Source organism: Zingiber officinale, chromosome 4B (genome assembly GCF_018446385.1).
Source record: "Zingiber officinale cultivar Zhangliang chromosome 4B, Zo_v1.1, whole genome shotgun sequence".
In the NCBI taxonomy this organism is placed as follows: domain Eukaryota; kingdom Viridiplantae; phylum Streptophyta; class Magnoliopsida; order Zingiberales; family Zingiberaceae; genus Zingiber; species Zingiber officinale.
In genome coordinates this window covers 138,539,792-138,564,262 of record NC_055993.1, presented here as the reverse complement: position 1 = coordinate 138,564,262, position 24,471 = coordinate 138,539,792, and the positions used below count along the sequence as shown (strand labels likewise).

At 35.5% G+C, this 24,471-nt stretch overlaps 2 protein-coding genes across 6 annotated transcripts; both read left to right on the top strand.

The window, feature by feature from the left end:
• The first annotated feature begins 803 nt into the window (after positions 1 to 803).
• On the top strand, positions 804 to 14,071 carry LOC121977051. 3 transcript variants are annotated; one of them, XM_042529546.1, is made up of 15 exons: positions 3,540 to 3,621; positions 3,713 to 3,772; positions 3,844 to 3,972; positions 4,074 to 4,262; positions 4,363 to 4,415; positions 4,827 to 5,467; positions 5,582 to 5,764; positions 6,498 to 6,590; positions 7,910 to 8,034; positions 8,127 to 8,339; positions 8,460 to 8,735; positions 8,842 to 8,989; positions 9,535 to 9,668; positions 13,175 to 13,255; positions 13,326 to 14,071. In XM_042529546.1, exons 3-15 carry the CDS (start codon positions 3,868 to 3,870, stop codon positions 13,410 to 13,412), a joined length of 2,328 nt encoding a protein of 775 aa, XP_042385480.1. In that variant the 5' UTR covers positions 3,540 to 3,621; positions 3,713 to 3,772; positions 3,844 to 3,867; the 3' UTR covers positions 13,413 to 14,071. The 3 variants fall into 3 exon arrangements, with proteins under 3 accessions (XP_042385479.1, XP_042385478.1, XP_042385480.1); XM_042529545.1 differs by having other exon boundaries at positions 804 to 3,772; positions 5,591 to 5,764; XM_042529544.1 differs by having other exon boundaries at positions 805 to 3,772.
• Positions 14,072 to 20,557: 6,486 nt separating this feature from the next.
• Positions 20,558 to 24,404, top strand: LOC121977049 (BEL1-like homeodomain protein 7). 3 transcript variants are annotated; one of them, XM_042529539.1, is made up of 5 exons: positions 20,558 to 20,722; positions 21,660 to 22,629; positions 23,099 to 23,475; positions 23,574 to 23,634; positions 23,707 to 24,404. In XM_042529539.1, the coding sequence occupies exons 2-5, from the start codon at positions 21,781 to 21,783 to the stop codon at positions 24,325 to 24,327; spliced, it is 1,908 nt and encodes a 635-aa protein (XP_042385473.1). In that variant the 5' UTR covers positions 20,558 to 20,722; positions 21,660 to 21,780; the 3' UTR covers positions 24,328 to 24,404. The 3 variants fall into 3 exon arrangements, with proteins under 3 accessions (XP_042385473.1, XP_042385472.1, XP_042385474.1); XM_042529538.1 differs by lacking the exon at positions 20,558 to 20,722 and adding an exon at positions 20,735 to 20,900; XM_042529540.1 differs by lacking the exon at positions 20,558 to 20,722 and adding an exon at positions 21,097 to 21,334.
• The last annotated feature ends 67 nt before the right edge of the window (positions 24,405 to 24,471 follow it).

Here is a 24,471-nt window from a genome sequence, read left to right as displayed (position 1 = left end):
TAGAAAGATTCAAGAGTAGATTTTGTTCTCTCTATCTCTCCCTCAATAACTTCTTCTTTGTTTTCTTCTATCGGAAGAGATCGATAGTGCTTCCAAGGTTTTGTCGATCCAAGAGGTTAGTACCTAACGGATCGTGTCAACTTCATGATCTAGTGCGCGTGGATACCACTAGAGGAGTCACACGTGGGGGCTTTTATCTGTCGAGTGATATCATTCAAGTCTATCAAGAACTTGAGGTATATTTTATGTTATTTTTATGTAATACCATATATATCAAAATATATATATATATATATATATATATATATATATATATATATATATATATATATATATATATATATATATATATATATCTTTCGCTCCTATCATCTAATCATTATAAATACATACATGCCCTGTCCTAAACATTATTAACTATTATTATATTAAGTTCAATAATTTTTTTTATTATCGATTCGGACATTAAAAAAATTAATGATGAAACCTACCGTCTACACTTAAAAAAAATATATATTGTCAAAATATCTCCTACAATTCACTATAATGAATTACATGAGCATTTGTATAATATTAATGAAAATAATAAAATAATAAAATGATGGTACAGAAATTGGTTAAAACAGGAGAGCTCTTATGAAATTATTAGTGAACCGCTTGGGTGAACCAGACCGGTTGAAATGCCAGCATAAGTATGTATTGGATCGACCAAATCGATGTATCGCCGTCATTGCTTACGATGAACCGAACCTAACGGACGGCGCAACTCACCGTCAGCACAGATCTCATTTCATCTGCTCCATCGATAGAAGGCGAGGCGAGTCTCGTCTCTCCACCAACCTCTCTCTCTCTCTCTCTCTCTCTCTGCCCTTCCCTTCCCCATCGCCCCAACATTCCTTCTTCCCTTCTCTGCGTCGATCAATCGACATCGATCGCCGCTCCTCCGTCCTCGCTCTATCTTCCCAATCCGATCTGTATCAGACTCGATTCACTCTCCGACTAACTTCACCAGTATCACGGACGCCGATCGATCACTCGTCGCTGGTGGCGCCGCCGACGGCATCGGATGTTGGGTCGGCGGCGGCGGAGTCGGAGATTTGGGCGGTTGTGCGGTGGATGAGCTTCTGGAATAAGAAGATAGTAATCCCTTCACGTCTCGTCGTTCCTTCCTGCTCCTTTTGGTTTTGTCATGGGCAACAAGAAGCGAAACCCTAGCCAGCGCCCTACCCGCCATCCTCCAGATTCTTCGGTCGCTGTGGTGGCTGATGTTTCTCTGGCTTTGTCCTCTCCTGTCTCTGATGACGGGCCACGGAGCGTCGATGCAGCTGAGTCCGCTGTCGTTAAGGTGGAGTGCGAGCGGGCGCTTACTACCCTCCACCGCGGGAACCATACTAAAGCCTTAAGGCTGATGAAGGAGGCTGCGGCGCGGCACGAGGGTTCTGCGCTGCTGCACCGAGTGCACGGGACTGTGGCAGCGAAGTTTGCGGCTCTGCTTGATGACCCCGGTGCGAAACTGCGGTACCTCCGTGCCGCCATCGACTCTGCTCGCCGCGCTGTCACGCTGTCGCCAACCTCAATTGAGTTCGCGCACTTCTATGCTAGTCTTCTGTTTGATGCTGCTACGGATGGATGCGGGTACGAGGAGGTTGTCCAGGAGTGCGAGCGCGCCCTTAGCATTGCTGACCCGGTTGATCCTGCTAAGGAGAGCCTTCAGGATGAGAGCCAGCAGAAGCTGCCTACGCCTGAGGCTCGGGTCGCTCACATCCGGCAGGAGCTACGGGCTCTAATTCAGAAGTCCAACATTGCCTCTATCTCGTCTTGGATGAAGAATCTTGGGAACGGGGCTTCTGGGGAGGAGAGGTTCCGGTTGATCCCTATGCGCCATATCTCTGAGGACCCCATGGAAGTTCGGTTGGTGCAGACAGCCCGCCGCCCCAATGAAATTAAGAAGGCCACCAAAACTCCAGAAGAGCGGCGTAAGGAAATTGAGGTCCGTGTTGCTGCTGCTCGCATTATCCAACAGAAGTCCAGCAACTCTCCAGTGTCCTCCCAGGAGGAGGATGGCCGCCCTGGGTCAGATTTTTCCACCTCCTCATCCAGTGCTCACCGGTTGGCAGAGCGCCGGAAATTGAACTCCAAAAAGGTCATTTCCTCTGATGATCGCATGGATCTTGTCCGAGCATATTGGAACTCGATGAGTTTTGAGAGGCAGTTGGATTTCCTAGTCGTAAACATCCCAGACCTCAAGATGCATTTTGCCTCATCGCCCAAGGACAACCTTGGAGTGGACATCCTGAATGAAGCACTGGCATTTGTGGAGTCCAGTGGTATGTGGAAGTTCTGGGCTTGTTGCCGTTGTGATGAGAAGTTCACTGACTGCCATGCCCACATCCAACACACTGCTCTGGAGCATATAAGTAGCCTCTCAACCAAGTTGCAGTCTGTAATGCCGCAGGAAGTTGATGGAGAATGGATTGAGATGCTTCTTAATGGGAATTGGAAACCCATTGATGCTGATCTTGCTGTGAAGATGCTCAAGGAAGAACAATCGAAGCAACAATCATTAATCAAGGATGCAGACTCCGATAGTGGCTGCAAGGACAAAGAGTGTTCACCAGAGTATTGGACTGCTAAAGAGAACTCTGATTCTTCCTCTTCACCCCAGCATGGGGAGATTGCAGAGCAAGATATTCCTAATGACTTTTCTTCAGAAGGGAACTTCAGTGAGATGAATGATCTTATTGATGTCTCTCGCAGATGGCCATTGTCGCATGATACCGAAAGGACCAAGCTTCTGGGAAGAATTCAAGTCATGTTTCAGACACTCGTGAAACACAAGAGCCTGTCAGTAAGTCATATGAATAAGGTGATACAATATGCTGTTGAAGAGATCCAAGCATTTCAGTCTGGATCATTATTGCTTAACCATGCACTTGATCAGTCGCCTGTTTGTATCTTCTTCTTGGATGCTTTGCACCTTGAGAAAATACTGAAGTTCTTGAAGGAGCTTTCACAGTCCTGTGGGTCAGGAAGATACACTGATAAGGACACTACTGCCAGTGATGCTGATAGCAATGAGCAGGGTACTGAAGTCCCAGATGATGTCAGTCTGAGCTTTAACTCCTGTACTCTTTCTTTGGATGGGTGTTTTTTCAGAAAGAAGCCGGATATCCATCTTGAGAATTCTGGCATTGACGAGGCCGTCAACAGGATACCTGATTCAAATATTTTTTTGCCATGGCTATTTGCTGGTCCTTCCATCTCTGAACAACTCTCATCATGGACTCACATGCGTGAAGAGAAAGCTTGTCAAGGCTTGGAAATCCTTCAGATGCTCGAGAAAGAATTCTATCCCTTGCAAAGTCTGTGTGAACGGAAATGTGAACATTTGAGTTATGAGGAGGCTTTGCAGGCTGTTGAAAACCTTTGTTTTGAAGAACTGAAAAGAAGGGAGCAAGGAGTGAAGTTGGCATCTCAAAGCTATGAGGCTATTTTGAGGAAGCGACAAAAAGAACTCATGGAGCGGGAGAATGATGAAATGCTGGATGGCTGCAGATTCGAATTGGAAGTTATTTCTAATGTTCTGAAGGAGGCACAAGTCTTGAATGTATCACAATTCGGGTATGATGAGGCTTTATGTAGTGCCGGTTCTCGTATGTGTGATTTGAATTGTGATGAAGGTGATGATTGGAGGGTGCATGATTACTTGCAGCAAACAGATACTTGTATAGGAATAGCAATTCAGAGGCAGAAGGAACAACTTTCTGTAGAGGTTTGCGGGTCATTTTGATAAGACTGCCATCTCCAATCCTTTGAACTTCATCCATATCTTATTGCGTGCAGCTTAACAAGATTGATGCAAGGATCATGCACAATGTGAGTGGCATGCAGCGATTAGAAGTGAAGCTTGGACCCGCTTCAGCCATGGATTATCGTACTGTCATTTTGCCACTTGTAAAATCTTTTATTCGGGTTCGTTCATTTGACTTCATCTTTTATGCAAATGTCTCTCAACATATTTGGTTCTATAATGTGGTTGGTTAATTTGAACTTGTTGTTTTTGTCTTTAATAGTTTCATTTGGAGGATTTGGTAGACAGAGATGCTAGAGAAAAGTCTGATGCTGCAAGAGAAGCCTTCCTAGCAGAGCTTGCACAGGATGCTAAGAAGAATGCAAACAAAGGAAATGATACCAAGCATGCACATGAGAAATCAAAGGAGAAGAAGAAGAATAAAGATTACAGGAAAAGTAAAGATCAAAAGGTCTTCATAATTCGTCTCCTTAAATTTCTTGTATTTCCTGTATGCCACGGTGAAGATTTTTTTTTGACGACATGCTCTCTCTTACTTTTTTTGATGTCAGAGTGTGGGTTATATTGATCAATCCTCAGATCATCAGCATACTACTGAACAATCGTAAGCACATCCCTTGTCCACTCATAATTCATAATCAACATTACCTGTGTTTTTTTTCTCTTAATTTTTGTTGTGTCCTGACACCTCTCACTTCCCATTATTTATGGCCTTGCACTAATAGTTAGAGGTTATCTCCTTGCACCAGTAGCTAGAGATTATCTTTTGAATAACTTACATCAAATTTCCCTTGTATGATCATGTTACACAATTACTATAATATAAAGTCTTAGTGGAAGATTTAATGTTACAGTTTTGGATTCATTTTTAGTAATCTCATCCGCATGAGATTTTTTGATAGTTTGATCCTTTATTTTGATTGAGTTCTATCAGATGCCACTTTATCAAATAATTAGCTTTTTTTTTTTTTAATTTGTTCGCTAAACTGTGAAGTTGTGTCTCATCTTGCCACAGTGAGTCTGTTGTATATGGTGTTACCTTGGAGCATGATGTTGTTGTATCAAGTGGTGATTACCTGACACAGAAAGAAGAGGAGTCTAAACTTAGAGTGGAACTTGAGGCTGAAGAAAGGAAACTTGAGGAGACATTGGAGTATCAAAGGAGGATTGAAGATGAGACAAAGCAGAAACACTTTGCAGAACAATCTAAAATCAATGCTGTGGCTTATCTGAACAATCAGACTGATGGAGCCTTTGTTGTTAATTCAGTGGCTAATTTGAATTATGACTCTAGGTTGCAAAATAAAACCGTACCCACTTTTGTAGAAGGTGCAGAATTTGGTGAATTCCATTTTTTTGAAGCCAACATGCACTATGACAACCCTAACATGAGATTCAAACAAAGAAATAAGTCTGGCACAACAGACCAGATTGATGTTGGACAGCAGCGCAGTATTAACGACAACAGTGAGAAATATAATGAAAATTGTATTGACAGAATGCAAGCTTTTGATGACTATAAGGATTTCCCTTTAAAAGTGGGTTTGCAAGTTAATGGAGTAGAGAAATCTGTAACCAATAGGACATTTTCCAATAGTAATAGCTTTCAAAAGATTAAGAAGACAAGTAGCCAATCTCATACAAAACACAAGCAAGGTAATTTCTTGTTCTTGTTTGAGCAAGAGGGCATATTTGTGTGAAAAATTACATTTTTAATATCTTGATGACTAGTTTTTGCTTTATGTCATCTTATACTGTTTTCACTTGTAGGAAGTGCAGGAACTTTGTATGATGGTTTTCTTCCTTTGGAGCAATCAAAAGCTAAGCAGGTTTCCAAGCATAATATTACAAGAGAGTTGCCTGAAGGGAATGAAAGAGCTTTTCCATTTTCTAAAGAAAATCGTTTGCTTGCTCGATGTCAAAATGAATTATACACTCAAGATAATGCTGCAGGTCTCTTTTATTCACAATTATAAATTTGTTTTTTAATTCTAAGAGAATTACATAATCATATGTTTTTCTTTGGTTTTTAATTGTACTATGGCTTCCAAGGTTCTTGTTTGTTTCCATGATAATTTGCTGATGCTATTAATGTTAAATTATTACAAGGTAGCGCCATGCTTAGCTTGACCTTGATGAAATTTGATATGCAAGTTTAGTTCCCAATCATTGCTTTAATTGGCTGTTAGTAATGCTTTGTGACAAAGTGCATAGTGATTCCTTAGGAGTCTTATGAGCTACTTTGGATGTCTGCCCAACAAGTGTACTTGTAATGTCAGATATTGTTTCTCAACAGTAGTTTACTTACTGTATATATGTTAACAAGCTTTACAAATATGCCAAATAGGCAAAATTAGTAAGGGAATCAAACATAGAATCACTTATTTGACAATTGGTTTAGTAGGAATGTTGAATTTTTAATAGAATGTCTGTTCAATATCTTTATCAAGTATAATATGGAGGTCATTGTTATAGCATGCTCATATTTTTTCCTGTAAATATCTTGCAAATTCATTTTTATGTAAGATATATGGCAAATGCTTTTTTTTGTTCTCTTTATTTTGCATGTTTATTTAAAATCAACTTCAAAGTAATAGTGACCAGGGAGACAATCCAGGTGCTTGGGACACCATAAGCTGCTATTAATACATTTGGTGCTAAACTATTACTTGTTACTTGTGGTCAGGACAAAATGAAGTGAGGTCAGCAGGACAATTTCAGGATGTGGATGAACAAAGGTTCCAAGAAGAACTTAAGCAAGCTGTGCGCGAAAGCTTGGGTATGTTTTGTTCATTTTATTCCTTTTCATTTCCTTATTATAAACATGAATTGTTGAAAGAGATGTCTTGTTTTATCCTCACTTATCTTCAGAAGTCACAGTTAGGTTGTTTTTCCAGTTCTACTTTGGTTTGGAGGTACGATAGATGCATCTTCGACTATATTATATGCTTGGTGCGAGTAATTTGTGATGTAATACTAATATATAAAACATAAGAGGAAATAAATAATCAATAATTTAATAATTCTAACATTATAGTATTATAATTTTCTAAGACTTTCTGAGATGTAATTTGTCTTGACATTCATGTCCCAATACCTAATGTAATGTTATAAGAAACAATAATTTATTCCTATATCATAGTGCAACTAAGCAATAAAATTAATTTTATACCTACTCTGGATCCATACCTCTATAATCCTGCTGGATTATTTTTGCTTTTATCTTCTTGTAGTGGTCTTAAAACTAGTATTTATACTTTGTTATTGAGAGAATTTAACATACAGAAATTAGGAACAAAGGACTTCCAGAAGAAGGTTCTGACTCTATCAACTTTAAATTGTAATATAGCTATTGTCAATTCTTACCGGAACCTCCTACTGAATTAGAATATATGTGGAAATTTGACTAGACCATCTTAAAGGTTCAATGGTGCATGATAAACCTTAAGAGCATTGAGATTTTTAGATCAAGAAGTACTAGATGAGAGAAGATACCTGGATGATACCTAGATTATGGATTCTGTCCACGTAGCAGTACCTAAGTACACTATGCCAACTCAGATAAGGATAGGCTGTTTCATGTGTGGCAAACAAATTTAATTTTGATCATTCATATCAAACACTGATGCTTTGACTCAGAAATCAACATCCCCATCGATCATGTTTAAAATTTTTTAGAAAGATTCATATCTGTGTTGAATACTTGTACACTATTCTGAGTAACAGATGATTGTTTCGAATCCCAAAAATATGAAAATTTCATATTTGCAAAGTATTAGCAATTGTCAGACAATGAGATAGAGCAAGATTCAAAATAGTACCATCCCTTTCACTACAATTTTTTACTTTTTTATACAATCATTACTATGCTAATTTTCAGAAGGGTTTTTGTAACCATGCAACTTGTGCTCTCTTCCTTTTTCATTTGCATATTTATAGAGTATCCATATGTTCTCTATATTCATTTTGAGTGACAATGGAAATTATCTATGTTGAATATCTAATGGAGATAATATTCAATTGATATCTCATTTTTCAAGAATTTCTACCTTCTCAGGAGCTTCAGTTTGTAATTCTTTTGGCTTTTGAAAATTACAGAAGGCAATGACTATGTTGTGTCAGCTACTGAAACAGGGAGCATTTCAAGCCAGAAAGAAGTCCTTGGCACTGGTCTCAGGAATGCAGTTGGTGAATACAATTGTTTCTTGAATGTGATTATCCAGGTAAAGTATTGAATAACTTGTTGATTCATTAAATACCACTTTCTTAAAATATGCTTCATGCCAATGATGTTTGTGATTTTTTACTGGTTTAGTCATTATGGCATTTAAGGCGTTTCAGAGATGAGTTCCTCAAAAAGTCATCAGTGCACGGGCATGTTGGAGATCCATGTGTTGTCTGTGCGCTTTATGATATATTTACAGATTTGAGAAATGCTTCTGAAGGTGGACTAAGCGATGCTGTTGCACCTACTTCTTTGAGAATTGCTTTGAGCAACTTATATCCTGATAGTAAATTCTTTCAAGAGGTGATTATATCATGAATGTGCTGTTCTATGCAGTAGTAATTACTCTGACCTTTGATGAGATCTTAGGTCATGTAGATTTTGGTATTCTGTTAATCTAAAAGATTCTGTATCCATTAACAGGGACAGATGAATGATGCATCTGAGGTTTTGTCAGTAATTTTTGATTGTTTGCATAAGTCATTTAAGGTTCATTCTGGGGATAATGATGCTGGGCTGCAAAAAAATAATTCAGAGGGATCATGGGATTGCACAAACAGTTCGTGTATTGCACACACACTCTTTGGAATGAATATAGATGAACAGATGAATTGTTACAACTGCCATTCCCAGACTAGACACCTAAAGTACACTTCGTTTTTTCAGAATATCAATGCAAATTCATTACGAACAGCAAAGGCAAGTCTCACAAGTTTTTTGGGTTATGTTGCCTTCCACGGCTATTCAATAAAACAATTGTGACATCATCAGCAAATTCATTTAAGTCATGATTCTTTTGTTGCAGATTATGTGTCCAGAAAGTTCTTTGGATGATCTTTTGAAGACTGTGGAAATGAATCACCGATTATCATGTGATGTTGAAGCTGGTGGTTGTGGAAAACAAAATTACGTGAATCATATATTGTCTCATCCGCCACATGTTTTCACAGCTGGTACCTATTCTTTTTCCTTTTTTTTTTAAAGTTAGTAAGTAATTCACATCTCTTTCATGGTGTGAAGGAGTTGTGTTGATATGTCATACTTGTATTAATATATCATATCCAGTAGTCAACCATATTTTAATATTCTTTTGTACAGGAACAAACACACTTTATTATTAGTGTCATAACCTGTTTGTTTCTTCTGTTCCATATACATTTTCTTTTAGCAATATCCTCTGTTTGCATATGATTGATATATTTTCAGTGGTTATCCTCTATTTACTTACAGATCTCATCTGCTTTTTACATTCATATCCTCCATTTGTTTCCTTTTTTTTTCATCTTTTTTTGATAAACAAAATTACAAAGCTCCTATTTCCTTTTCATTCTCACCACTGATCTGGTTCATTTTTTTTTAAAAAAAAAATCTGAAATGTTACCTCTATTTTCTTTTTTTTCACATTTGGCAGAGGTATAGGTTGCTGATTTTTCTAAATTTTTTTAATGCTTACCAGATATCGTTCTATATACCCTAACTGATTAATATTCTATTGCAGTTTTAGGATGGCAGAGTACAACTGAAAGTGCAGATGATATATCTGCAACTTTGGCAGCAATTACCACTGATGTTGATATTGGGGTTCTCTACTGCGGCATAGATAAAGGAAGTGAACATTCTCTGATTTCAATGGTATGTTAGCCAGTGCCTTGTATTTTCATTGATTGTGGTATTTTCAAAAAGACAATATTAACCAACTTTTTGTTTTATAATCCTGTCCTTGAATTGTTATGTCATATGTGATAACTTATGGATGCTAAGGCATTGTTGAATCGATGTCTCTAATAGAGAAAACAAACATCAATCTTTAATATTAACTTGTTAGAGCATCCACACCAGCTTCCCTATCCAAAATGCATAATTTAGGATAAAAAAGTTACTTTATTAAATTTGGATATCCACTTTTCAATACATTATATATCAGCTTCCCTATTTCTTCTCTCTCCTCCATAATGTTTAGGGAATCAAATCCATTTCCTAAATTTAGAGAAGTACTGTTCATAAATGCATATTTTAGGGAATGGATAGGGTAGCTGATGTAAAGATTTTTTAGCTACCCTATCCAAAATTTAAGGTAAAATCTTTGAATAGGGTATCTGATGTGGATGCTCATAGTTGAATAAACAAACAGCACCGTTAATATTAGCTTCCTAGTTGAATAAGTAAAAGTTTAATATTAACTTCTCAGTTGAATTCATAAACAAACGTCAAAGTTTAATATTAACTTCTCAGTTGAATTCATAAACAAACGTCAAAGTTTAATATTAACTTCCCAGTTGAACTCTGATAATCATATTTCTTTCTGGTATCTCTGTAACAAGTAGGTAAATCACTTTGGCTTCTTGTTTCCTTCATGCATTAGTTTCCTAAGTTGTCTACATTCAGATTAACTTTGCTTCATGGAATGATGTTCATAGATATGAAACTATTAATCTCTTGATTAAACGTTTCAAAATAGTTTTTTGTTGAATTAATATGAAAAGATAACAAAGTCATTACTTGCAACTCGGTGACTTAATTTATGGCTCATCCATACCTTTATTCTATATTCAGTCTTAAAACTATTCTTGTATAGTCATTATTGTTTACCGACCATTTTGTCATTTTTATCTCTAGCAAGCCTTTCTCTTCGGTGAATTATGGTGCAAGTATACTATACAGTTTGTGTTTGTTGAAGTGGTTCAATGACTTCCTTCCCTGTGACATATTACAAAATTTTCAATTTGATCTTTATTGTTTCTTATATATGTGTATATATTTCTAGTTAGCAGATGGCCACATCATTATTAGGAAAAATTCAGGTAGTGGCAGTACCTTTCATGTACCTTGGGTGTGTTGAAACCTTTTTCTGGACATACTTTTATGTTTGTACCTTTAGATGGTTGGCCTGATATAGGATCAGGGTATATATATTGCAAGATAGAATAACAAAATCTACAACAACTAGCTAAGAGTAACATATTGAAAGAAGTGAGAACAAGGCACCAAAAAAATCTTAGTCCACCAGCAAGTTCAATTCCTTAGGCCAATTTCAGCACAAAATTCTCAAGATTTTACTGATGTCTTGGTTTGCAACCTCATTTATATAAAATTGCCATCCTGATATATTTTGTTAGGTCAGAATTTTTTAGAGGAACAAATTGGCATCAAATTGTGATTAATTATATTGTGAATCTGCCAAAGTGCGTCCAGTGATATTTGGAAGTGTCAGCTAGAGAGGCATAATTAGATTCTTCTTGCTGTAGTTAATTCCCTATTGTTTCACTAGTAGAAAGAGTTGTTAGTGAAAAGCTTGAGTGAAAACTTGAATGCCTTTTTTCTGAGCTGAGTTTTGCATCCACCATCACATCATTGACCTTAAGAATCTTACGAAATAAATGTAGATTCTACCAAGTAAGAGCTATAACCATTTCTTTTCACCTATCCAGCATCAGGCCTTGTCTCCTGTACGAGAATGGTTTTCCTACTCTCCCATTATTAAAAATTCTCAACATAATTTGCTGTACATGTTCATACTTAGGGGAAAGTATGAATAGGCATCCTACAAAAAAAACACAATCTCAGTTAGAACACACCATAGAAAATATAAAATATTAGCATTGGTTGTTCTCATATACTGTGGCAACAATCTATAGCAAGCTTGCTAGATTCTAGTCCTTGACAGGTTGCGAATCCTGTGTGGTGGGTTTCTGGGAGAACTGATGGTGTGGTGGGGTATAAGCAGCCTGTTGTATTTAACCCAACCTAGATTTCCAGGTCCAAAATTTATCATCAGATGAGATGGGAGTAGTCTTTTTAACAATGTCCCAATCAATAGGACAAACAAGTTATCAAGCTTGAAGGAATCTCAGTGTTTCTCTCTAGCATATTATCAGCCAAACAAAGGAAAGTACACTAAGCAATGGTACCAAGGGAATCATGTTTAGCTGAAAGCTGAGATCAAAACTTTGAGATGGATGGAGCTTCTGGGAAGGACGAGAAAATAGTTAAAGATAGATGTGCATATTTGTTCACAAGAGTGATTAATCACTGCGATCAAAGAATGATTGAATGTGGATTTAATTAACCTTGGCGGTTGGGATTACTAATGATGTACCCTTGTAAAGCTTGAGGACAAGAAAAGGTCCATATAGCCAATCTCAGATAATTGAGGTGCACATATCATATTTTTTATTGAAAGAGTGCATTTAACAATATCAGAGTCAGAGCAGAAGCCTAATGTCTTGCCACTCATTGTACTGTTCAAAGATGGTATGAAAGATTGAGTGAGTTTCCAAGATTAATTATCCTTGTTAGACAGTGAATGACAGCATGGCCTGGGATCCAATTTCCGTTTAGCTTTGAGAATAAGGATGCATGGTGAGCATCATCTTTTAGCACAGATAAGCATGTTTATAAAAGTGTAGATCTTTAATCTTTGGATTGCCATAATGTTTAGGAAGAGACAATTTCCCAAAGATCATATACCATTTGTGATGTTACCGGTTGGCGGTTGCCCATGAAATTTCTTTTTTTTTTAGAATTAAGACAACAGATCTATCAGACTAGTAATTTTGTTAAATTTTCATTGAGACATCAAAGAAATATCTAGGAGCGAAGCTAACAACTTATTTTGACATGTATTGTTTATTTATTGCTCACAAAATCTCATGATGACAGCTAGATGCCAAGATGAACTTGAACTTTGAGAATTGCCAGCTTTAGCATGTATGGTTTGTTATAACGGACAAGTTGATAAATTAAGAATAGCCTATGAGTTAGCAAACAAGGATGCAAAATTGATGTTTCACTGTTGATCCCAATATCTTTTCTTTTTGTGGAAAGATCAGCTTGGTTACTCTGTATTTGTTATGTCTGGCTATCCTGTGCTTTTATACTTAAACGTCTTTAGCACTTGGTAAAGGCTCATGTGTTTTGTTTTTGCTCAGCTTTGTAACTAAGCTGTTTGAATGTTTGTTGAAGGATCTGATGATTTGTCAAATTCTGAAGCATCTCATACTTCTGTTAAGAGCCAAAACTAACTCACTACATTTTCCCCACCTTTTTACATATCATGTTTTGAGCTGTTTCATACTTCCCTACTTGTAGCTAGACTATGTTACCGATTATCTGAATTCTGAAATTTGTTCACTCATCAGGTTTGTTACTATGGGCAACACTATCACTGCTTTGCATATGAACATGATCAATGGGTCATGTATGATGACCAAACTGTAAAGGTAACTTGAAGGTTTGTTCTTTTTCCCTCAGCATATTGAATCTTTAAATGGTTTAAGTTAATTTGTGCAGGTGATTGGCGGTTGGGAAGATGTTATTACCACATGTAAAAGGGGGCATCTGCAGCCACAAGTTCTGTTCTTCGAGACTGTGAATTAATAATTCTTCACTGATAAGCAATTGCGATAATTCTAGATGTGGAAGTAATGTTCTCAGGGCCATTTATGCGAGAATATCTTCAAAGGTTGTAAAGGATAAACCAGAATGTCAGAATACCTGGATGCCTACTGTTTTGTAAAGGTCAATTCTTTGTGAGTATGCTTTAGCAATGACTCGGAAATGCTGATGCATTTCGAGTTCAGGTTCCCATAATCCCCATCTTCAGTGCCACAAAAATATCAAGGATCCAGTCTCACTGAAAAGAAAAAGGTGATCCTTGTATCTATTCTTTATAGATTAGTTCCTTTTCTGCAGAAACAGCTGCATTTTCTTGATTCAATAAGGCGGCAATGATCAAGGGGATATGTGTGCCTCTCACCATTTTGGAGTCATCAATTGTGCTCGCTGTTTGCATCCATTTTTGATACAACTTATACAGTTGGAAGATAATGGACCTCCACCTGAATGGAGCAACAATTGTTCAGGTTTTTGCTCAACAGATGTGAAGTTGTCAGTTTGAGTCAGATAATTATAAGAAATGTAGAATGGGAAAGAGTGGCATCAAGAAATGTGATGATTCATCTTTTTCTTTCACTGAAATGTTTTGTGGAAACAAATATATTTTGACACTCTAAATGAGTTACAATAGTTGATGATCACTTGCGGGGTGGATAGTCAGATTTTGACAATCTTGTTTTTTGGATACACTCAGGGTTGATGGACTCTTGGTGATTTGGGGGGCAATCAGGTATATGTCTAAGAGTGCAATTAGATTTTGAAAACCTTGATTATTCATTTGATTTATCTGATGGAATGATTCTTACAAGTCAATTTTCAACTATCTATTTGATAATTAACTTATGTTGATTTATGCAGAAATGTTATTAGAAATGGAGGCAACAGGTGATTGCATTGTTATTAATTTTCCCAATGTGTTGTCATCACATTGCTGAAGCTTGTAACAGAGCCTAACAAGATGCCTTATATGCCCTTAATATGGACACCGGAACCAATTATGTATAAAGCATCAAGAAGCTATTCTGGTTCTCGGCACTTGTTATTTTAAATATCTCCATGATACGCTGAAGTTATTCTATCGGTAAGAATTCGATGAGAAACTTGTGTGGTTTTGGAGACAAAAATGCTTCTTTTGTGCCTCCAAGTAACCTGATAATTTATTGGCACAATTACTCAAGACTCCATCAAGATACGCTCCTATCTAAATCAAAGATAAGGGTAGTGTTATTCTCCAAGGTTAATGCAACTACGTATTTATTTATTTACTTTTAATAGAAATGATAAAGGAAAAAATGGACCGTTTATAAGGAATTATATATTTGTAAAAATAAGAAAAATTATTTAAAAAAATAATAGTCAAAAAAGACGTTAAGAAAGTAATGAATGAAACAAATAATGAAAATTTTAAATAGTTATAGCGAAAATTAGATACAAGAAAAGGGGAAAGGGATATTTATTAAATAGCTAAAATGATATAAAGGAAGGCAATATATCTTATTTAAAGAAAATGTATTAAAGATGAATATAATAGAGGTACTAAGTAAATAATGAAAAAATAAAGGAGCGGTAGAAAGATTATTTTCATCAATTTTTTAATAAAGATTTAGATGATCAATTTAACTTAGATAATTTAAGTAGTTCAAATGAGTATAGAAATTTAAATTTTTATCATAGAATTTAAACTTCAAAAGTAGAACAAAATTTAAATTGGATGTACAATAAAAAGAATCGTTGGACTAATGGGTCATACTATGAAATTTTAAGAAAGAGTAATAGAAAAATTAAAGAAAGAGACCATGGTGATCGAAAATCAATTTAGATTCATGTCTAGAAGGTCAACAATAGTAGTTATACATCTTCTCATGCAATTAATTGAAACACATAATATTCATTAACTTATAAAAAATTTATGATAGAATCTCAAGAGAAATTATACAAAGAATTTTTTTAAAAAAGAGGTATCGGTGTAACATATATTAAACTAATTAATAATATGTATGAGGATGTAACGATCAAGTTAAGACTTCAGGCGGATTAAAAGTATTTACAGTAAAGATAGAATTACATAGATCAACTTTAAATCTCTATCTTTTTATATTAATTATGGAAGAATTTATTAGACACATTCAAAATACAATATCATGGTATATGTTATTTGCAGATGATATTGTTTTGGTATATAAGACACATGAAAGAGTAAATGCTAAATTAGAATTTTGGCGGAGAACACTAGAAGTGAAATGTTTTAGACTTAGTATAGTAAAGATAAAATATATAGAATTTAAGTTTAGCAATATTAGATGGAATGAGACAATTATTAAGATAGGAGATGATAAATTGTTTGAAATTGAGAGATTTAAGTATTTAGGATCACTTTTATAAAATGACGGAGGGATTGAGAGAAATATCTTACATAGAATATAAGTAAGATGATTAAAATAGAAGAGATCATCGAGTATTTTATGTGATCATAGAATACTTCTAAAATTTAAAGGAAAGTTTTATAAATTAAAATGACTAGAGCTGTTATGTTATATGTTGTTGAATATTGGGCTATGACTCAAGCATATGAGTAGAAGTTGAGAGTTACAGAGATAAGGATATTAAGGTGAATATATGGACATACGAGAATTGATATAATAAGAAATAAAAGTATTAGAGAGAAAATCAAGAAAAAAACTCTGAAAGATACGTTTAAGATGATACAAATATGTTGTTAGACAATCAATAAATATTCGAGTTAGGAAATGTGAAACTATGACAAATATGTATATTAAAAGAGGAAAAGAAAGATAAAAAAATTAATTAGTAATAATAAAATAAGATAAAATTTATTTAAGTATAGATGATATTATAATATTAGAAGATAAAGTCAAATGATCAAAGGATTTATATAGTCAATCCGATTTAATGCAATAAAGCTTATTATTTGTTGTTGTGGTGCCCTGGTGGTAATATTTGTACGAGGCTGGTTTGGCATGCAATTGTGGCAAAAGGTGAATATGTTCGTCCCTAGCGCCCCCGCCAACCTGTCCCAAGCTGGTCTGGCCTATAAGAGCATACATTGTATTGTTATTGCAGTGGGATTCTATGAAATCAAAACATCACCTCGTAAATACAAATTTTGTGGATTATCATACTACTTAGGACATCTTTAATAGTTAAATTTTTTCATAAACTTTGTTGTAGTTTTTAATATGTCATATCAATATCATATCAAAAATAAAAAAAATTCTATTCTCTCCACAATCAAAAAAAAACTTCTATACAATTTTTTTATGGATCCTACATTATAATTCATATATCTTTATTTATTATGTTTTCATTTAATATCTCTATATAATTTTTACTTAATATTTTAATTAGTTTTCATCTTTAATTTAATTTATTTATAATTTTTAATTAATAAATTAATGAATTTATAATTTATAATTTAATTTATAATATTTATTTAATATTTAATAAATTTATGAATTTTAATTTAATTATATTTATTTATATTTTTTTAACTTATCAAATATATTTATTTTTAAAAGAAAGAGGTGTAGTTTAACTATTAAATAAAATATTTACTAGTTTTAAAAAGTCAAATATTATTTTTTCTGATTAATGGTAAGAAAAAAATAGATTTGAAAAATCAAATATGCTGTTAAAGCTAAAAATCTAAAAACTTATCTCCATACTTATTAGAATTTTTTTGTTGATTTTTTTTTTAATTTTATAAATCTTTTAAAAAGCTTACATTGGAGATGCTCTTATGGTACGATACGATACATTGCATAACAACTATGGCATGAAACAATAGTTTGTGGGATAGGATTGAGTTGATTAGTATAAGGTAGAGTTGTTACTATATGATAAAGGTTCGGATTTCCATAAACTCGAGAAAAAAAAATCCATACCATTTATAACTTCCCAATTTACCTCCTATCATTGGCAGGGCGACGGGGTTGAGGCAGACGACGACGACGGAGTTCATCAAGGAAAGCCAACCGGCGCCTGATCTCGGCGAATATGTCGTTTCGTAAGGTTCAACACCTCTAATGCAATACTATTTTAGTAATTAACTTATTACTTTTTGATGATCCTAAAGAGATTGAATCAGAATAAAGTTTAAATCAAAATAAAAGATTAGCTATGTGAGAAAATCAATCTACGATATAAATTTACAGTGTAACCCAGTGATGACTGTGCATTGTCCTCTGCCTACTGATTCAACATGTCCACAAGACAATGACAAATAGATGAGGGTAAGTCGTCTTGGGATGAGACCATATCTACATTTTGAAGCTGGAGTTTATATATGTGGTGAAGAGATCACATTAATTGAGAGCCTTGAACAAAACAAACGAAATCTCCTTTTTATTGGTGGTAAAAGTTGAATATGTTTACTCTCAGTATTCCTATCAATTCGTCTCAGGACCAACACAGAAGAAGTAAATCACGAACAACTACTAGCCTTTGGAATAATGACTAACACATAAGGGAGATATTTATCTCGACTTTGTCGAAATTCGAACTTCATATCTTATGGTGACAATATCTCATGTGGTATGGAGTTGATAAGTTGTGGACAGCCGGGAGGGGACTGGATGGCTGTGGTGGTCACGGAGAGGTTGAAGGTGGGGAATGCTAACCTAAGCTAGAGGAGATTGATATGTTGCAGGAAGTTACAAAGCAAATAGAAGGACACACAGTCTGTGCTCTGGGTGATGCTGCAAGCCTGCGACATGGCAGGTGCAGGGGCTTATAAGGCATTTGAGGCCAGAGTTAGAGAGGAGAATCAAAGAGAGCACAGGAATAATAGCAGCTGCTTACTGCTCAAAGATGTGAAATTCACTGACGGGACTAGTTCAATATGTGAAATTCATCACACAGCTCTAAACATGTTGGTAAATGCTATCATTTTACAGATTTCTTGGCAAACGAAATGTATAAAATAGTATTTCCTCCTCAACTGCTCAAAGATGAAGAAAGAAGAGGCTCAATTATTGAGTTATCTCTGAACCCCATTTATTGTAGGCAGATCAGCCAACTCGGCCCACCCCATTGGGATGCTCAGATTATTTGCTTGCCCTACCAGAGACAAGTCACAGGCTGCTCTTAACTACTCATTTCATTTCATTTCATTTCCTTCTGCAGTCGCAACCACTGTTGATTGCCAACAGAGAAGATAAGAGGAAAGGAAAGCAGAGGAAAGTAAAGGAAAGGAAGAACAAAAAGGACAAGAAGTCGAGAGGAGCAGCCGCAGCCTGCCGTTGCTCAATTATTGGCCTCTCTCCTCAAAGTAGCTGCAGTTCCTATGGAGATGCCATTACAAATGGCAGACTGACACCGACTCAGCCTCTTTCTTTCTCTCTTTTTCTTAGATTTGTGAATTATCTCAAACTGAGGAGGTACGAAAAAGTTTGGTTGGAATTGTGTTCCATCAATCTTTTCAGGATAGTTCCAAATGCTACTGCTGAACCTAGTCATGCAAATCTAACACAACAATCCTCCAGATTAATCAATCAATCAATCAATGACAAATGTCTCCAACTGTTCAAAAGTTTGAAGTGGCAAAGTCAACAGTCTCAATGAAATGAAAGTTCCAGAGAGATATGGATGTGGTGCAATAGAAAAAGGATGAATAGTCACTAATTTCCATCTCAAGAAAAATATTAATAATTTAAATAATTTAAGTTCATTTTGGAAGATGAATAAAATAGAAAAAAATCTTTAATCACAATTTAAATTTTACATAGAATTTTTATTTATAAAAAATTTTATTTCCATTCTTTTCATGTAAAATTTTATTTGCTTCAACTCCCTCATTCAAATATTATGACCTAATTACCCCTCAAATTTTTTAGGTACAAAAAATCCAAAAATGAGTATAATTCCTCTTAAATTCAGTCCTTTACACTAGAATCCAGTATATTTTCTATTAAATTAAGCATATATTTTTTTTCCTATTTTAATATAATTTCTCCTAAATTCAATACTATTTTAAAAAAATCTAGTATATTTTCTATCCAATTAAGTATTATTTAAAGAAAATCTAGTATATTTTCTATCCAATTGAGTATTATTTAAAGAAAATCTAGTATATTCGAGTATATTTTCTATTAAAATTATCCTTCATATTTTTTAGATATAAATAGTCTAAAAATGAGTATAATTCCTATTAATTTCAGTACTTTAAACTAGAATTAAGTATATTTTCTATTAAATTGAGTACGTTTTTTTTTTTACTTAATATAATTCCTCCTAAATTCAGTACCATTTAAAGAAAATCTAATATATTTTCCATCGAGTACCATTTAAAGAAAATCAATTGAGGTGAAAAAAAAATCGTGCTCAATTTGATAGAAAATATATTAGATTCTAATTTAATGTACTGAATTTAAAAGGAATTATATTTATTTTTAGACTTTTTATACTTAAAATATCAGAGATAATTAGATAAATATATTTAATTAGGAAGTAGAAATAAAGATTTATTCCAATGAAGACTACATATAAAATTATATTTGTTACTGGACCTGCGTACAAATTTTCCCTTCGAAGATCGTTCATATCCAGGAAACCTGTGGAAATATAAAAAAAAATACTAATTTATTTTATTTTCTTCTAATTTATTTATTTATCAATCAATCAATTAATACAGAACTTGCCGTAGTCAGAAGGCCTGTTAAAAATTAAGGTGGAAATTTAATAAATAAAAAAATTGCACATTGATTTGCCTTCCGAAAGCCGGCGACTTTATCAATTATTTCTTTCATTATAATTCAATTAATCTAATTAAATCTTTTCAATTTTTTTTTCAAGTTGCCTTTCAATTCTTTTGTGTGTATATTAATATTTGAGATCATGAGTATAAATATTATATGTGAAAACTCACTGACAAGAAAGAGTAATCAAATTCTATGGCGACAGCAATGCTTACACTTGCCTAATCACCATGATTAGCAAGCATTTAATAAGATATTGTACAACCCAACACTCTAATTAATAGCTTAATTATCTTTTAGCAAAATCAAAGAGAGAAAGGATTTAAGTAATAGAATAAAAATATTAAAATATTATTGAGAAATTGTCCAGTTTTCTTTTTTAATTTCCATGGCGTGCTGCAAATGTCAAACGACTGTGTTATCTCCTACGCTTAGGCCAGCCATTAGCGGGCCATGGACGCTGAGCAGGGAGGAGAAGACAAAGCATTAGGTCGACCAACTGGTGGTTAGCAATGGCATAGGCGAGCTGCAGCAGTGATCGAGGCACAGTGAAGAATCCACAGCTTCTTGAGGCGAAAGGTGATGCCTTTAAACTCACTCAGGAGAGAGGGATGGTTTTATCTTCTTCTTCTCCTTCTTCTTCTTCTGCTGCTGCTGCTGCTGCTGCAGCTGACTTGATAGAACAAGCAGCAGAAAAGTGGAAGAGGAAAATAAAGTTTAGGCATTCAATTGAAGCCTCTTTCTTGTTCCCTAAGTGGTAGGTTCAAAGGCAAACTCACAAGCTCTCTGTTTTCTACACCTCTTCTTTTTGTTCTTCTTCTTATTATTATTTTTCTATTTCTTTCTTTCTTCTTTAATCTGACCAAGCAACATCTTGTTCTGACCTTGACAAAGATATCTATATCTATATATATATAAAATCATATCTTGTGATATATTTATTGTTCATCCCTTGATATTTGTTCAAGGATGTCTTTTTCTCATCAGTTTTTATTTGCTCTTCTATGACATCTCTTTATCAGTGTTTGACTTTCTGCTCTATTCTATATGATTTTGGGACTTAGTTTTCTGTAAGGAAACCTTTTTATTAATCTCTGGAAACTTACTTAAAAGGGATTGGATGTAAACGAGTATTATGATTTCCAGAAGAACATTGGAGTTTGAGTTGAAGGGAACAAGGAATTTGCAAAAGTAAGAGATTGTTGTTGCTTTCTCTGAATAATTTCTTTTCTACATCAATCTGTTGGGATTTTGTGAGTAGATGATTGTTTCAATAGTGAAGAGCTTCAAAGGGGTTTTTTTTTTTTTTTTTTAAAAAAAAAATGTTTTTATCTAGATTTCCACATCTAAAACATGGTAATCCCTTGAAGCAACTTCAAGATTCTGTGAACTAAACCTAAAGTTTTAATCTTCGAAAGGACCAATTGTTCATAGTTTCTGGCTTTAGCTTGTTAGGTGACAATGATCAGGTTGCTTGCCTTTGAGGCTATAATTTTGTCTGCTATTTTTTTTTCAGTTGAACTTGTGTGAATATGAAGGCTACCATTGTGCCCAAGTGCTCTCAATAGCCTAGAAGCCCTCTGTTTCAGAAGGTCTTCACTTGATTGAAATCGAACAAACCGAACTCACTAAAGAAAATGGACAACATGCCAAATCTTTATGTTAGGGAGCTTGAAACCTCTCGGTACTCTGAAACATCGGCACTTGCTAACCTGCTCTATGATGGCTATGCTTCTTCTGGTGCAAATTCAGATGCATTTGCGGTCGGAAACATCAAACCGCATGTTAACACCGTCGAGCTTCCTATACCACAGGGCTCTACTATGAGGAATACTAATATGATCTCCTTCCATGTTAGTAAGCATGTGCATAATCCTTGTAAGGATGGAAAATGTCAAGAATTGTTTGTGCAAACAGATGGTGAGGAGGATTTTCTCCATAGTCGACAGTTAGACATGATAATTGGCCAGAACTTGTCCTTGCAGCAACCAGATGTTTCAACCGTATCGAGTCAGGGATTGTCGCTTAGCCTTGGCACGCGAATTCCACTTCTTCCTCTCCTTCATCACTATGACCCTACTTGTTCAAGTAGCTCTTGCTTAGAGCCTCATCGAAGAACTTCGGGCAATGATGGGCCTTGCAGGGATGAAAACTATCAAAATGAAACTTTAAATGCTACTAGCTCCAAGTACAATCCTCCGAATCTCGGTTGCGTAATAGCAACTTCTAAGTATCTGAATGTAGCACAAGAATTGCTCCAAGAAGTCGTTAGTGCCCAGAGGACTATGAAGCCAAAATCAGAGAAGAGTCAAAGCCTTCAAACTAGAACAATTTGGAGTAAGGAATTCAATGCAGGATCAAAAGACAAAGGAATGTCGTCGGATCCTTCAGATTCAGCGGTCGTCGATTCATCTACTGAACTCTCACCCTCCGAGAGGCAGGATCTTCAGAACAAAGTGACCAGATTATTATCGATATTGCATGAGGTGTGTATCCTATTTGAAAATTGTACTTTGAAATAGATTGCAAGTACTACTATACTAAATTGGACTAAAAATTCATTATCACATCTAATTGATACATCTTTACATTAGTTAGTGTAAATTTTGTTTCAGAAAGCTATAGATTTGATGCATACTACACAAAGGTAGGACTATAAACATTCAATAGAACGGTAATATGATCGTTAATTCGAGGAATATGGAGAGGAAATGTTTGTTGTATGTTCCTCAACAAAAATTGAAGGATAACTCTAAGCATATATGGTATATGATTCATAGGTACACATTCATCAGATAGATGATATCGAATACTTGGCTACACCCAAATTACTAAACAATTGAGTTGTTCTTAAGTTCCATATGAAACATAATGGATGTTTAAGCTAAATTGTGTAATCAATTAAGATTGACATAAGATGCCATTGTTCGGAGCTTATCTATTCTTTGGTTATAGGTCGATACACGATATAAGGAGTATTTCAACCAGATGCAGACGGTCGTGTCATCCTTCGATGTCTTAGCCGGTCCTGGTGCTGCAAAACCTTACACAACAGTTGCCCTTCAGACTATTTCTAGTCATTTTCGATGTCTGAGGGATGCAATCAGTAGTCAGATTCAAATGGCTAAGAGAAGTCTCGGGGAGCAAGACAATTCAGGCGGCAAGAGCAGTGGAATGTCTCGCCTACGGTATATCGATCAGCAATTAAGGCAACAGAAGGCCTTGCAGCAATTTGGTTTGATGCAACAGCATTCTTGGAGGACACAAAGAGGGTTGCCTGATTCTTCAGTTTCGATACTCCGTGCTTGGCTTTTCGAGCATTTCCTTCACCCGTAAATCCGGGCTACTTATTATGTTCATGTATTATCGTGTATTCGCCATCTTAGCTCGGTTTTAATTTTAAATTTTCTGTTTACATGATTTCTTTCAGCTACCCCAGCAATACCGAAAAGCTAATGCTTGCGCGGCAAACAGGTTTGTCAAGGGGTCAGGTATGCTTCTTTTGGGATCCAAACTACTGTTTCATCGAATTCAGTTTCCTCAGTATGAGATTATCTCGATAGATTTCCAATTGGTTCATAAATGCGCGCGTCCGCCTTTGGAAGCCAATGGTTGAGGACATGTACAAGGAGGAGATCGGTGACACCGAGATGAACTCAAACTCTTCCTCAGAAAACCTGCACAAAGGTCAGGAAGATGTTCAATCCTCAGAAAACCCGCACCGAGATTTACAAAACAACGGTTTAACGAACTCATCGACTTCCAATATGAACTCGACAATTGACGCGACAAAGGCTGGTCCAGCTTATCAACCTGAGGCTGCTGCTGAAAACAATTGTGTGAACCTCAAGACTGAGACAATGAGAGATGACTCTAGCTTTCTAAGAGATGTGCTTCTCCACAATGACGATGCGAGTGGCAGGTTTGAGGCCTACCAGATGGAGGAATTGAGTAGCTACGACACCGGCAACCAGGTGTCTTTGACACTGGGACTACAGAACTGCGACAACCATCCAAGCTTCGTCGGAGTGCAAGGCCAGGATATTTGCAATGTAGCTGCTCCAATCGTCGGCGTTGCTAACTTAACGCAATACGATTACTCGAGCATCAGAGATCGGCAGCAGCAATTTAGTTCCCCGCATCTGCTTCGTGATTTTGTGGCTTGCAAAGTGCGATATACATGAACTGAGCATAAACTGATGATAAACTGCAAGTTAGGCATTGTTTCTAATTGCATAGGACATAGAATCATAGCATGATATGATACAATGTAAAAAAGAATATAGGAGTGATTTGTGATGAACATTGAGGTGTAAATTTGTGATTCA